Source organism: Crocodylus siamensis, chromosome 3 (assembly GCF_052110815.1).
Source record: "Crocodylus siamensis isolate JL-2025a chromosome 3, ASM5211081v1, whole genome shotgun sequence".
Taxonomy (NCBI): domain Eukaryota; kingdom Metazoa; phylum Chordata; order Crocodylia; family Crocodylidae; genus Crocodylus; species Crocodylus siamensis.
The window spans coordinates 232,503,904-232,518,339 of record NC_143397.1 but is presented as its reverse complement, the minus strand read 5'-3'; the positions used below and the strand labels follow the sequence as shown (position 1 = coordinate 232,518,339).

Genomic DNA, 14,436 nt, shown 5'->3' with positions numbered 1-14,436 from the left:
TTTCTTTGCTGGAAGAGAATTGAAGTTTAGTGTGTGGAATTACTTTTGAAATCCAGTGTTCTAGGATGAACTCTTCAGCAGACAGAGAAGGACATTAGATATTCTTATTTTCTGGTCAAATACACAAAAATGATATTCAACAAAGATCCTCAAATACAACTAATCACAGGAAATATTTACGAGTCATATTATTCCTTTTTTTATCCTTCTTGATAGTTAAATTGTTTCCATGTCAAGTAGATGTGTGTACTTTAATTTTTATTCATTTTTCAAGGATGACTTACTATCAAGTGAAATGTTGAACTCTAAGACTATCAAAGGCAGAGTGGGACTTTTAAGTGGGTTGCTTAGCCTGCTTGCTTCTCTAGGCAGGCTTTGCTTCCTGAGAAGTATCTCAGCCAGTCCTCCTAGCAAGTGATAATTCTAACAAATATTAGTCTATGCCAAGGTTAACTAGTTCTAGGTATTAATTACGCATTCAGGGTTAATACCCTCTCTACTGTGCATGAGTCAGACCTGCTGCTAGAGGGCTGGCAAGAAGGAATGTGACATGGGGTGCAACTAGGCTCCAAGCCTGCCCTGCTTGCTGGCTCTCTAGCCACAGTATAGGCCAGGGAGGAAATGTGGAGGGACCCCCCCATGCCACTTGGATCACTTTTCCCTTCCTTCAAATCACTCCATTGCTCTCATCAGCCTTGGGATCTCTCTGCATCCTGTAATTGTTCCCTCCACCCCCAGATCACTCTCCACCCCCTCATTAGCTCCTTCACCCCCAGGTTGCTGATCTTCCTCCCCAGTCATCCCAAAAGTGGAGGCATCAGTGATGGGAGGGGGTTCCCAGGCTTCTTAGAGCCTATGCCACCCCCGTGCACAGGGATCCAACCCCCACTAGGCCTCACAGCTCCCTGGCAGCAACTTGCCGGCCCTGCTTCCCCTTCAGCTGCAGGGCTCCATAGGGGCTGTGTCTGAGTGCACTGGAGAGCATAGTGTTCAGGCACCTCAGGAGCAGGCTGAGAGTGGGAATTCTTCCACCAGCATCTCAGCCACTCTTGAGCTCATCAAGGCAGCAAAGGTGATCCAGGGTAGAGTCAGAGGTGGCAGCTGGAGTGGGAAGGGACTGATGTGCAGGTGAAGGGGTCAATTTGGGGGTTGAGGTGGCAATTTGGGGGGCAGAGGAAGCAGCAGCCCAGCAGCTTCCCACCCATCCACTCCCCCCTCTCTCTCTTTCCCTCTCCAATCCTGCTCCTCCTTCCCCAGCCTCCTAGTGTCTTTCCTTATGACGTCCTCCCCCAGGTTCCCTTAATCCCCCTTAATCCTTTTTTCTTCCATTCCAGAGACTGGTTTGTATGCAGGAGAGCCAGCCAGTGAAGATGTAAATTGAGGATTCAGTGGGTGAGAAAAAGACTGGGGGGGTGGAGAAGGAGGATGAATGTAGCGGGTAAACAGTGGAGAGGTACCTGTGGAGTCAGTTGTTAGGCAGGTTATAATGTGTCATAAATCCAATGTCTATATTTAGTCCATAATTTTTGTATCCAGGAGGCTGATGAAGTGAAGTTTGTAGGCTCATCAGTGAGAGGTGTTTTGAAAATTCCCTTTGAGGATTAAAACAGAGATTGGAGAGAGAAACTGGTTTTCTTGTGAGATATGTGCCCTCACAGGTAATTGGGTATTCTTGTCAAGGGCACTTAGCACTTGCTAATGCACCTTAATGTGTGATCATTCAAGTTTTAAGTGTTTTTAACATGATCTAATTATAACATGTAATCTCAACCACAGCCTTTAAGCAACAAACAAGTAAACAAACCAAACCCTTCTGTCTTATCCTAGGGACTAGGGGGAGAGTCCTTTGGCTCTGGTCCCAGTACAGCAGTCTGTCCCCTCCTCACAGCAAGCTGTTGTGTTCACAGCTTGCTCCCTTCTGTCTTGGTTACTCTTCTAGGAGCTTTGTAAAGCTCCTAAAGGAACACTCCCTGCCTAACTAAATGCCCAGCAGCTGGAATCTCTCAACAGGGCAGAATGTCCCCTCTAAAAGGGACAGAGTGATTTGTTGCAGGGCCCCATCCAGACACTGTAGAAGTCCATGGAACCATTTCCATTTTTTATGGGCTTTCACGCCATCCCGTTGAGTGTGGAATTTTAAACTAACAACACTCTTAAACAACTGCAAAACATTATAGTTTGTCCTGAGGGGGCCCCTTAGGCTTTTCAAGTTTGATATGGTGTTTTACTGACATACCATAAATTGTATCTTCAAACTACTGAATTCTCATTAGAACAATTTTCATTGTGCTTGTGGCATTCTCTTCTCATTTGCTGATAATATATTGCACTTCCTGAGACATCCCACCTCATCTTTGTGGAGACGTTATGATCGTATTAGCATTGCAATACAGCGTTTTTGAATGAGTACTTTGAATACATACTGCCTATGGATAGCTACACTATTGTTATTTGTTGCCTTGGTGTTTTTCACTTGTGAAGAACCATTCAGATCATTTGTGTGATTCTGATAATATTTGTCAGATGGAATTTAAATAGGGTAAATTATATAGTTCAGGTTTGTGTGTTTTCATGCAGCTATAACAAGCTTATATTCACAATGTTTATCTCTTTGTAATTCTTGTAAGGGGAGGGAAGGAGGGAAGAAATGCTTAATTATTATAATTGAGTGAGGTTTCTTCTGTTTTACTGACTCGAGTAACATTCTTAGTTCCTCCACGCCCTTAAGCCACAACATGCATCTGTTTGTTTCTTCATTGTGTTATTGTTTAATATCATGTACTTTTTTAAAAATGCAATTACAATGGAAATTGTGCATGCACTTTCTTCCTGTTGAATCTCATTGTTGCTATTTAAAATTACTGAGCTGGTATTTACATGGAGTATGCTTCCTTCCTGCAGTATCGATGGAATTAAATATTTTATTATACATACTATGCAAGGAAAAAGAGAAGCATAACACACATCTGTGAAGATGGCTTTGAATGTTATTAAAATGAAATAAATAATAGATAATAGAGTATTTTCTTATCAAGTAATATAATGAGCAAAATAGGTTTATACAAGGAAAATATGCTGCTTTAAAAATGGCGTTTGTAGACAGCAGTTAACCATTCATTGATTTTGAACAAGTCCTGAAATGCTGATTATGTACATGTCTTACTTGATTATAAATTGGTTTTTGAATTTTCAATCAATCAACAATGATGTTTCATTTTTAATTGTCCTCGGAACACCATACATTAGATTCTTATTCAGGTCTTGATTTGTGAATTCTTTTCTGGAGGTGGACCTAATGAGCTCCTCTGTAGAGGAAACGTTAGAAAAAGTAACCTGTTGAATGTTATAGAGGACTGTGTCCCGTCCTCCTAAACTGTAGAAAAGATCAGAGAAACAAAACATCTGAAGTATAAAAGGAAGAAATGATAGTTGTCTACAAATTTGGAGAACCACTTGGGGAGGGGGGAACTATTTTAATACTTCAAGGTATCTTCAACATTGTTTTGCATTCTCTTTCCTTCACAGCAAAGCTACGTGAGTCCTGCTTTGATCCTGGGAATATAATGAATGGCACAAGACTTGGAATGGATTATAAATTGGGGTCAACAGTTACTTATTACTGTGATGCAGGTTATGTTCTTCAAGGATATTCTACACTAACCTGCATTATGGGAGATGATGGAAGGCCTGGATGGAATAGAGCACTACCCAGTTGCCATGGTAAGAGCTGTTTTTTTTGTGATCATTCTGTGGCTTCAAAAAGACACTGAAGTAAATGTCAGAAATACATTTATGTTGCAGCAATATTAATAATTTTTTCTCTTCCTCTCAACCCTCCCTCCACTCCTTCATGAGTATATATAATATACCTCCTTAGGACATTGCATGAAATGACAGATTGAACATTCATTGATAAGAAGTCAGAGGGGTTATCAGGAAGAAATATAGTAGAAAATAATTGCTGTTGTGGACAAGCAATGGTACTCACCCTGGGAGGAAGCACTATCCCTGGTAGAAGTGTTTGCATTGTGAAGATTTTTCATTTTATAACATATGATACACACACTATCATTTATTTGCTTAAGTAACACATCAAAATACACTGTTAATATTACTGTGTCATTGAAGTTTTGGTCTGCTTTTTTAAAATGCTAATGGCTCTTAGGACACACAATAGAGTAGTGCCTCACCAAACATTTTATTTATGGTTTAGACATTACATTGCATTTTTATTTAACCATTTTATTTGAAGTTCCAGGAAATTTTCATCTAAAAAAAACCTACTCACTTCAGTAGTCCTACTCAGTTCAGTAGTGACTTTAATGACACTGAAATTATGTTGTGTATAATTGTATGGTTAGAGCCTAAATTTAAGTTCCATTTTTATCCAGGTAGTCTAATGTAAGGATTTTGCTGAATAGAATAAACACTCCTCTGGGTTCAAGATACGGACCAGGAGCACCTACTGTGGGGCACTTGGCATTACAATTGCCTCAGTGATTAATAATGAAACAAGAAAGGGTCTAAAAATCTCAACTCCTTTTACTACTTGTTGAGAACATGTTGAGAATTGCTATATCTATCTATCTATCTATCTATCTATCTATCTATCTATCTATCTATCTATCTTCCTGGACATCTGCGCTCCAGTTTCAGGTCTTACTGCTTTATAAAGAACAAGGACTAAAATTATAAGCTTCTAGCTGTGGTCAGTCCCTAGCAAAAAGCTGTATCCATCTTCACAGGGGCTTCTAGATTAACTCAGTTTCATGGCCCCCAGTTACCACAGTGCTTATCCACAACTTGGATAATTAAACCAGCAGTTACAGCTTCTTATTCTCTTAAGGGTGGATCTCAGGAAACCTACCCATAGCACTCTATAAACTTTCTTATATGCAATAGTAACAACGTATAAATTACCCAGATATAATACTTAGTTTTACAATAACTTCTGTCACTAATGTATAAGGAACAAAGGGTGAAAAGATAAGCTTGCTACTGTGTTCACTCCCTGATAGAAACGTGCTCTCTTTTTTTAGCAGCGATACCTGGCAGAACTGAGCATTAGGGCTGTGCGAAATTTCAGCAGCTGTTTCATTTTGGAGATGTTTTGGGCTGTTTTGGTGCCTGAAAAACTGAATCTGAATCAAAATGGAAGACTCAGAAATATCTCCAAAATGAAATGAGGCATCCAAAACATTTTGAAGATGTTTAAGAAAATTTTGGAGTTTCGGAGCCAGGCTTGCAGGGAAACAACTGTATGCTGCTGCCCTGCCACTCTATGTGACTCCACAGGGAGCAGAGATCCATGCCAGGGGTCTCCTGGCCGCTGCTGCCTGCCTCCCCCCGCCTCCCCCCCCGCACTACCCTGCCCACTTTGGGCTGCATGGGGTGGCTAGGGGTGGCAAGGAGACTGCAGTTCAGATCTCTGCTCCCTGAAGAACCAGATTGTACAGTAGGGGAGTGCTGGTCCCTGCCTCACAACCTGGCTCCATAGAGAGCAAAGATCCAGGGCTGCACGGGGTGGGCAGAGGCAGGGAGGAGATCCCCAGCAAGGATCTCTGCTCCCTGTGGAGCCAGGTCATGTGGCAGGGCAGTGCTGGTCCCTGCTGCATGACCTGGCTCTGCAGAGAGCAGAGATCCAGGGCTGCATGGGGTGGGCAGCAGTGGCTAGGAGACTCTCAACATGGATCTCTGCTCCCTGAGGAGCCAAGTCTCATGCCAGGGCATTGCAGGTCCCTGCCATGTGACCTGATTCTTCAGGGATCAGAGATCTGTGTGGGAGGGTCTCCTTGCCTACATGGAGGGCAGTGGCCCTCCCCTGGATAAGCCACCCACATCCCCATCCTGCTCCCTGCTGGGGCCCCAAGCCCCGCCCAGCTAGGCTTTGAAACAGATTCTGGGGAGATTCGGTGGAGCCAAATCAGTGAAACAGATTTCGCCGAACCAAAACAGGACAGTGATCTGAAACACCAAAACAAATCGCTGTCCTCTGAAACAGCCAGATCTAAAACCAGATCAAAACAGAGCCATTTTGCATAGCTGTACTGAGCATATATCATGGTCTCCCCTGTATGTATAGAAACTGGTTGCTAGGATTATAGTTCCTCCACTGAGCAAGTGTGGTACACCTAACATGGCTGCTGGATATCACCATTTCTCAGTTGAGTATGTTCAAGAGGGTCTTGGACAAGAAGTACTGAGGGTCTCATTGACATTCTTAAAATGGATACATTATCTGCTTATCACACTACTGGGCATGTTCAGGTTGCTTTTTGAAAAGTTTCCTGACAGGCATTTCAAAGAAAGCCTGCATTACTCATGCAAGTGCTTCTCTGTTAGAGCTAATCTATCTCTTCCTCCTGTTATTTAGTTATGTTTTGATATAAAAAAAAAATAAATACAAATTTTAAATTATGAAAATCAATCTATGGAAATATTTCTTCTTTGGCAATCCCTTGCAGTCAAGGATGATTGTCTTCTATGATTGTCTTTTCTGTGTGTCCAAAGATAGCTGATGAGGCCTATACAGGATCAACAGACTTAACTGCAGCTCGTATATTTCTCTCTGGGGTGAGTGGTGCTGGACTCTTGGTTTGGTCTGTGACATGCTGTTTCTGTCACTCATGCTTTTTCATCTCCTGTTGCTGTCATGAGTTTTCAAAGTACTGAGATCCCTGCAGCAGACTCTTTCCCACTTTGGGGCAGTCCTGGGCAATGGTTTCCCATGAGTTGACATTGATGTTACATTTTTTAACTTGTCCTTGAGGACATCCCTGAAGCAGTTTCTCTGCCCTCCTTTTGAGTATGTGCCTTGGCTGAGCTGGGAGAATAAAACTTGCTTTGGGAATCCGGAGTCAGCAGATGACATGGCTGGCTCAACAAAATTGATTTCAAATGATCATTGCTTCAGTACTCATGATGTTTGCTTGCAGGAGGACACTAATGTCTGTCTTCCCACTGGATTGAAAGTATCTTCTGCAGGCAGCACTGATGGTACTTGTCCAACAATTTTAGATGTGTAGCCCGGGTAGTTATTAACATAAACATAACTAACAAAACATAACAACACCTGGGGGCAGGGGGTACCCTGTTCTCCAATGACAGTGGTGGGGGTTAGGCAGGGTGCTGATGGAGGGCCTGGCTACTAGAGCAGTTCCCTCTCCTCTCTACAAAGCCAGGCCAAGACTGAGTGCTTAACTATATACAATGTATTACTATAATAAATGCATAAGATACAACATGAAATATTTATAATAGACCTTAGCATATGTCACTACACATAATATCCCACAATTAACATAAACCATATAACTTACAGCATATATAATAATACATTGAACAAGATAGTTAAGGTTACAACATGATAAACACTAATGGGGACTCAACTTATATAACCCAAAAAAGTTAATAATATTTTCTAGACTATATAAACCATATAAACTTCCTTTAAAAATACCCATAGCTATATAGACCTTGATACAACAACAAAAACCCAAAATAGGGAGTGCACTCAGTACCTCCCCAAGGGATTTTCTTGGAGCCTCTCTCCTTTAGGGCCCTGATATGTGGGCATACCCCTCTCACAATGGAGGGTGGAATTGGCGGACCCTCCTTTCCTGTGCCCACCTCCCTCGTGGCACCCACTTCCCCAGAAACTCACACTTCCTCCTTGAAGCAGCCAAAGCTCATCCCCTGGAGGCCAATCCCAAGAAAGAGCATCTCTCCAGCAGCGCCTTCAGCTTTCCTTGATGGCCTGGCGCCCGCACTGGGCAGCCCAGGGCTCTCTCTCTCTCGTGGGAGCTGAACCCTTATAGGCTCTGGCTCCCCAGTCTCACACTGGAGGTCCTCCCTTTCCCAGGCCCTGTTCTGGGCACCGGGGCTTTTTTAGTTAAAAGTGGAGCTGAACTGTGGGGCTCCGGTAACTCAGCCTAAGGCTGGAGTTAACTTGAGCAGCCACAAGCTGCTCCCAGGTGGGTCCTCAGTGTGCCGACCCACGCACCAGGTGAGGCCTGAGCAATCACAAACTGTTCCAAGGGCCAGCTCTCCATGTGCCAATCTGCATACTGTATGGGGCCCGCGCAGCCTCAAGTTGCTCCCAGGGCCAGCTCTCTGTGCGCCAATCTCCACACCGACTGTCCAGCCACTTGCCAGATTCACAGGCTCCAGCCGCCTTGAGCAGTTCCTAGAGCCTGATCCCTGTGCGCCGATTCATGCACCACTGAACTTCAAGCAGGGTCCCGAGGACGGCTGTCTCTGGAGCTTCTCTCTCCTTGGCATCCCTCAATGTCTCTCCCTAGCCTGATGAACATGCTTCCTTTATACTCTTCAGGGGCTCCACCCCTGAAGTTCTCCAGACCTGGCTGATGCAGTTCCAATTCAGGTCCAGCTGCTTCTTGCTCCCTCCCTTCAGAAAAGGGCAGGGCATTGTTTCCCTTGTACTGCCTCCAGATTGATGGGTGGGCTCCACCAATCAAACAGCAGACCCTTGATCCTGGAACTCAACCCAAGCTCCAAAAAAGGTCAATCTGCTACGGATGTATCCTGTATGTTGTCCATGTCTCAGCTGTGTTCAACAAGGTGGGGATCATAACTGCTTGATAAACCATGAACTTGGTTTTGGATCTGATGTTGCAATCTTTGAATACCTGTTTCTTCAGGAGTCCAAAGGCTGCACTTGCACATTTGAGGTGATGTTGAATTTCTTTGTTGATGTCAGCCTTCTGTGAGTGGTGACATGTGAGGTACGGGAAATACTCAACATTTTGCAGTCTCACTGTGGATTTGGATTACCAGAGCTAGGGACTGTTCATTAGGAACTTGTTGGTGAAGTTTCTTAGTCTTCTGAAAGTTAAGCATCAATCCCATTTTCTTGTATGCCTCAGTAAACACATCAGTGATTTCCTGAAGGTCTGCTTCCAAGCGAGCACACAGTACAGCATCGTCAGTATACTGCAGCTCAGTGACTGAGGCCAGGATGATCTTGGCTTTGGCATCAAGTCATCTGAGGTTAAACAGCCTGCATTTGGTAGTTCAGTTCTGGTCTGGCTGGAAACTTGTTAGGTCAGATGTAGCATTGCAGCAAAGAGTATTGAAAAGAGTGTTGGAGCAATGCTGCAGCCTTGCTTAACTCCTGTTTCAACCTCAAAGGGATTTGTGATAGATCCATTACTCAGAACCACCACTTACATACTGTCATGAAGCATTATTGGTTCTCAGTCATGAAAATATGTATATAGAAATCAAAATGAACTCTTCATGATATTAGTAATGTGAGAAATAACTTCTGCTCATTTTATAATCTTTTTTTTCCTGATCAACATTATGCTAAATCCTGTTCTGGTGTAAAGAGGTATGAATCCACTGGATTACAGCCCTCTAATACAACGGGTAATTTGACATATTGATGCCTAATCTAGTTGTTTCACACATGTGGCGGTAACACAGCTGAACTGCAATTCCCTTCACCTGTCACTATTTAGAATATGTCCATTTATGTTCTGTGATATTTTTTTTTTTTGGGGGGGGGGGCGCCGAGGGCTTCTGTATCATTCTCTGAGCAAATGGAACATTGGCAAGAGAGTGGGAAAAAAGGTAAATATTAACTAACATCAAACCAAGCAAGTGAATCCTGACTGATGAGAAGGAAATAGATTTCTGTAATAGGAAAGCCTGTTATTTCTACACACAGAGTCACTCTCTCACTCACTCTGTCAGTCACTTCCTGTTAAGTTTTGTAGTACTGAGGTGCGAATGACATGGAATATTGGCCTTAGTATGCTCTATTGGAATGCATACATCTTTCTAGCTTGCAAAACACAGAACTGTGTAAAATACCCAGAAACCTCTTCCAAATAATCTTTCTTTGTTTTAAAATGAGATTCTTTTTCTTACTTTAAAGAAAGAAAGAAAAGGTTTCTTTCTCCTGGGAAGAATGAATAATAGTTGTGACCATTAGGGCTTTTATTCTACAGTTAAAGGTCTGTAAGAGCTTCCACATTTCTAGAAGGGGGTTTTTTTGTGGGTTTTTTTTAACTCAGTAGGCCTCTAGTGAAAAGAAAAATTTTTGCATAGGGAAAAAAACTGCAATTTTATTAATAACACTCTCATCTTAAGAATGGTGGTAGGCAGATCTTATTTATTCTCAGTTTTCTTGATATTATGGAGCCCTCGAAGTCATATTTCCAGTGGAATTTGGGGTAAAACCATGTTACTTTGACTGCCATTCATAGATTCCGTTTGCTGTGTGACCTCTGATAAGCTTCATAAAGATGGTTGTTCTTGTCAGTTGGGCCCACAGTGGCTATTCCAAATTTGGCTAGCATACTGATTTTTCTCTCAGCTGAAGGTTGAAAAAACCTTATCCTATATGTAACCCTCTACCTGAAGTGCAGTATGGAGCATTTTAGCAATAGATAACCCATGTTTTCACATTTTGGTTATGCTAAAGAAGAAAGGCATTGTCTGTTTGTCTGCCTGTTCATCTGTCTGGTATGAAGGAGAGATGAGGAAGACGGTGGGGAGGCGCAGCTTGAATGTAGGCCAGGAGCGGGCAGAAGAATTTCAGTTGCTTTGGTCCCCCTCTGATCTAGTTCTTCACTCTGCCTTAAGGAAGCTTGGATGAAGTGGCAAAACGAGCCACCTCGGTTGTGCCAGCTTTATGCTTGAATTAACTAATGTAAAGCTGCTATTTCAGTGTAAACAGACATGCAATATATCTGCTCACGGTTATATGTTCCTAAAATATTATTATTATTTTTTAATTTAATACCCCTTTTAGGTGTTTATAACTGAAGGAAAAGCTATGCCTTTTGCCTTAGTGCTCCATGGGTAGACCCAATAAAGGAATGACACACCTAAACGTTGTAATTTAACAAAGATAAGTGTAAGGTGCTGCAGCTGGGGAGAAAAAAACACCAATACACCTATAGATTGGAAAGTACCGTTCTATGTAGCACAGCAGTGTAATGGGATCTCAGAGTCATAGTCAATGCAAAAATGAACAGGAGTTGCCAATGTGATGAGGTAATAAGTAAGGCTAACTGGATTCTGTCTTGCATTAGCAGGTGCATCACGAGCAGGTCTAGGAAGGTGATTCTTCCCGTCTATGCAGCATTAGCGAGGCCACAACTAGAGTACTGAATCCAAAGTAGATTTAGATTGGACATCAGAAAGAAATTCTGTATGGTGAGGGTTGGCAACATATGGAATAGACTTCCAAGGGAGGTGATGATTTCCCCTACCTTGGAGGTGTTCAAGAGGAGGTTAGACAAGCACCTGGCTGGGGTCACTTGACCTCAGCGCTCTTTCCTGCCCAGAGCAGAAAGTCAAACTCAGTGATTAAATAGGTCCCTTCTGACCCTAACAATCTATGAAAAATATCTTTTAGTTATTTCACTGATAAACTCTAGCATCTCTGATTTGGATTATAGCCCTGACATTTGGGAGATATGAACCAGATGTCAGATGTGCCATTCTGTTGTACCCTTGAAAATCTGTCCAAATTTGTCCAAACTATGCCCTTTCAAAAATCTAGTTTGGCACATGATCACCAAGTTTCTTACTATAGTTTAGGAGCTAAATTCTCTCAAGATACCGTCTGCACTGAGGCATCTCCAAACCCCCACATCTCCTTCGGCATATGCAGTCTCCACAAACTGACAGTTTGCTCCAGTTCGGGGATGAGAGGGAATGAAGAGCTGAGCATGACTTTCCTTGCAATTGCTCCACCTAAGAAGTTGAGACCATTCACATGCCCTCAAAATGGAAGTAGGGAGATTGTCTCCTGTGCTTTCAATATTCCTGCTGCTGAGGGTGGAGGAACACATCTCTGGATACAAAGATGGGAAGAAAGAGGCTGGAGAGAAGGCTAATGTGAGTTGCAAAAGCTTGAGGTAAACAGAAGTGTGCATGAGCCAGTGAAGGTAGAAGAGAACAGGCATCTAAGATAGGATCCAGGGGTATGTGTTAAGGGCTGGATATCAGCAGAGGTATAAAGGAGTAGGACCTAGGGGTACAGCTGGTTAGGTGTGGAGAGGGTTTGGCACAGCAGTCAGGAGGTGAGAGAGGCAGAATGGAAGAACAGAATTCAGGTATGTGAAAGGGGTGGGGGGCAGGGGAGGGACAAAAATGATAGCGATGGGGGCCAGGATGGATGCATTAGAGCAGAAAGGCAGAGATGGTTACGATACACAAGCAGAAAGGTTTAAATCCACTAGAAACACCCCTCTACAAATTCTAAGTCCTAAGTCTGTATTCTCCTCTGCTGGAAACCACTGGCAAAGTGCATATCACTTTGATCATGTATACAGGGGTGATGCAGGGCTGGTTCACAGGCTGGATGGGGCTAATGGGCCCATGAATGCTGGCTTCTTTCCCACCCCCTACACCCCATGGCAGACTTGGTTCCCAATTCAGCTACTTCGGGGTCCGTGCTGCATGTAGTTCATGTCCTGGAGCAGGTGGGGTGGGTGATGCATGCAGTATGGATCCCAGAACATGCAGAACAGATGATGCAGTCCACCCAGCATAGGTACCACATATAACAGGTATCCTGGACCAACAGCATGCAGTGCCCCTGGCATCTAATCCAGGATTGTGCTGCATGTGGTGCTTGCTCCAGTCAGTCCAGGACCTATGCTGGATGTGGCACTTGAGTGCCATATCCAGTGCTGGTTCCAGTCTAGCTAGAGTAGGTCCCATGGTTGCCATGCCTTCGGAAGCACATGGGGTGGGTGCTGTGTGTAGCATGTTTTCTGGAGTGATCAGAATTGGCGCTGCATGCAGCATGCATCCTGGGCCCTTCCTGCGGGGCTGTTCTGGGTCAATTCAGAGCTGGAGGCAGCACCCAGGGGCTAGATAATGGGGATTAGGGCTGGATGTGGCCTGGGAGCCATATATCTGACACCCCTGATGTAGAGGATAGCAGCATACTGTGTTGCCATTTACTCCATGTCTTCAAGTGGTTTAGATTTGTGCTTTGGTTCTAAAAAGTCAAAACTGATGAACCGTGTTTATAGCTAGCTTGGTTACATTTGATGGAATGTCTGTCTGTTCAGAATGCCCTTTAGAAAAAGGTAAAGTTGTATTTAAAAGAATGAAAAGGAGGCTGAGGTTGGAAGGTCAAGTACTTAAAGTCAGGAAATGCCAAAATAAGGCTGCCCATACGTTCTTAATTTGATTCCATTTTGTGCACGTATTCTGCTATGGTTATGGAGGGGTTTTTTTTGGCAAGGGGGAGGAAGGATTGGAGTGGGAAGTGGTGTTTTTTTTTATTTTCGGGGGGAGGGGAGGAGAGAGTTGCATGGAATATTTGCCTAATTCAATGCATAAGTTAGATTGTTCTTGGAATAAGTAAGAAATAGTTGTATAATAAATGTAATATAATGTATATTAAAGCATGTGTAAGGAGCATATTCCTGATCCTTATCCCATTAAATCATCTGTCAGCATCCCAATTCCTAAAGTATACAAGGGATCAATTAGATACTGACATGTTTTCTGGAAGCATAATTTATCACAAGGAATTTTACAGTAAATAAAAACCAGTTCAGGGTATTTCAAATTTGATATATTCTTTTTACTTTCTTTGTGTTTTTTAGTAACCTACACTTGTATATTGATTTTATATTATACAATATACATATTTTATACTAATTATATTAAAAGGTCATGCAAAGGTTAAACTTAGACCAGGCACGAAGTTTTCAGCAATACATATATGAACACGGGGAAAGTTATTTATTCGATAAAAATGACCCCAATAATAATGATAAATGTAATATGTAACTTTTTCAACACAATGCATAGCTGCTCCAGTGCCTAAATTAACTCCAGTATTCTTTCTAATTAATTTGGGGATAAAGGAAATATTAAGAGAAAATGTCAGAAATATATATAATTGCTTTAAACAATTGGAGTGGTCAGTGAATGTTTTTTGTTTGTTTGTTTGTTTGTTTCAAATTCAGATATTTGTTAGAAGTAGGTGGAAGGGAATGTCTATTTAGAGTAATCATTCATATTTTCGAGCATGCAGATGTGCTGTAGACAGTGAGCAACCTTAGCATTATATTAACCAAGATCTTCCACAAACAATATATGTGGCACCCATTTAAATGTCTTCAGACAGTCAAAAAACCTGAGGTAGAATCAATCCAATCTATGCAGGTTTCTCTAAGCTGCATAGATTGGATTGGTAGCAAACAGAATTCACGTTCACTCTCAGGCAGATGCCTGCACGCCGAGGTCAGAAGGCGGGGAGTGCTCTTGCATGCCTCCCAGCATGACGGATGTTGCCACAGGCACCCAAGTGCAGCTGAGCAGGTCATCCCAGCACAGACTCACTGCCCCTCTCCCCCCACCATTCCTGTACTAGAATCACTCCCTCGCACAGTGCTGCAGGTGGCATGGTTTCGCTCCCTCTCTCCCTCCCCATGT

General features: G+C 42.9%; 1 protein-coding gene across 4 annotated transcripts in view; it reads left to right on the top strand.

Moving 5' to 3' along the window:
- The window catches only part of CSMD3 (CUB and Sushi multiple domains 3), a 1,311,906-nt gene that overhangs the window by 1,003,206 nt on the left and 294,264 nt on the right, over positions 1–14,436 (top strand). For all 4 annotated transcript variants that reach the window (XM_090040525.1, XM_090040524.1, XM_090040523.1 and 1 more), the window contains one exon: positions 3,526–3,720. In XM_090040525.1, the coding sequence (XP_089896651.1) occupies positions 3,526–3,720 (195 nt within the window). The remainder of the gene's footprint in view (positions 1–3,525; positions 3,721–14,436) is intronic.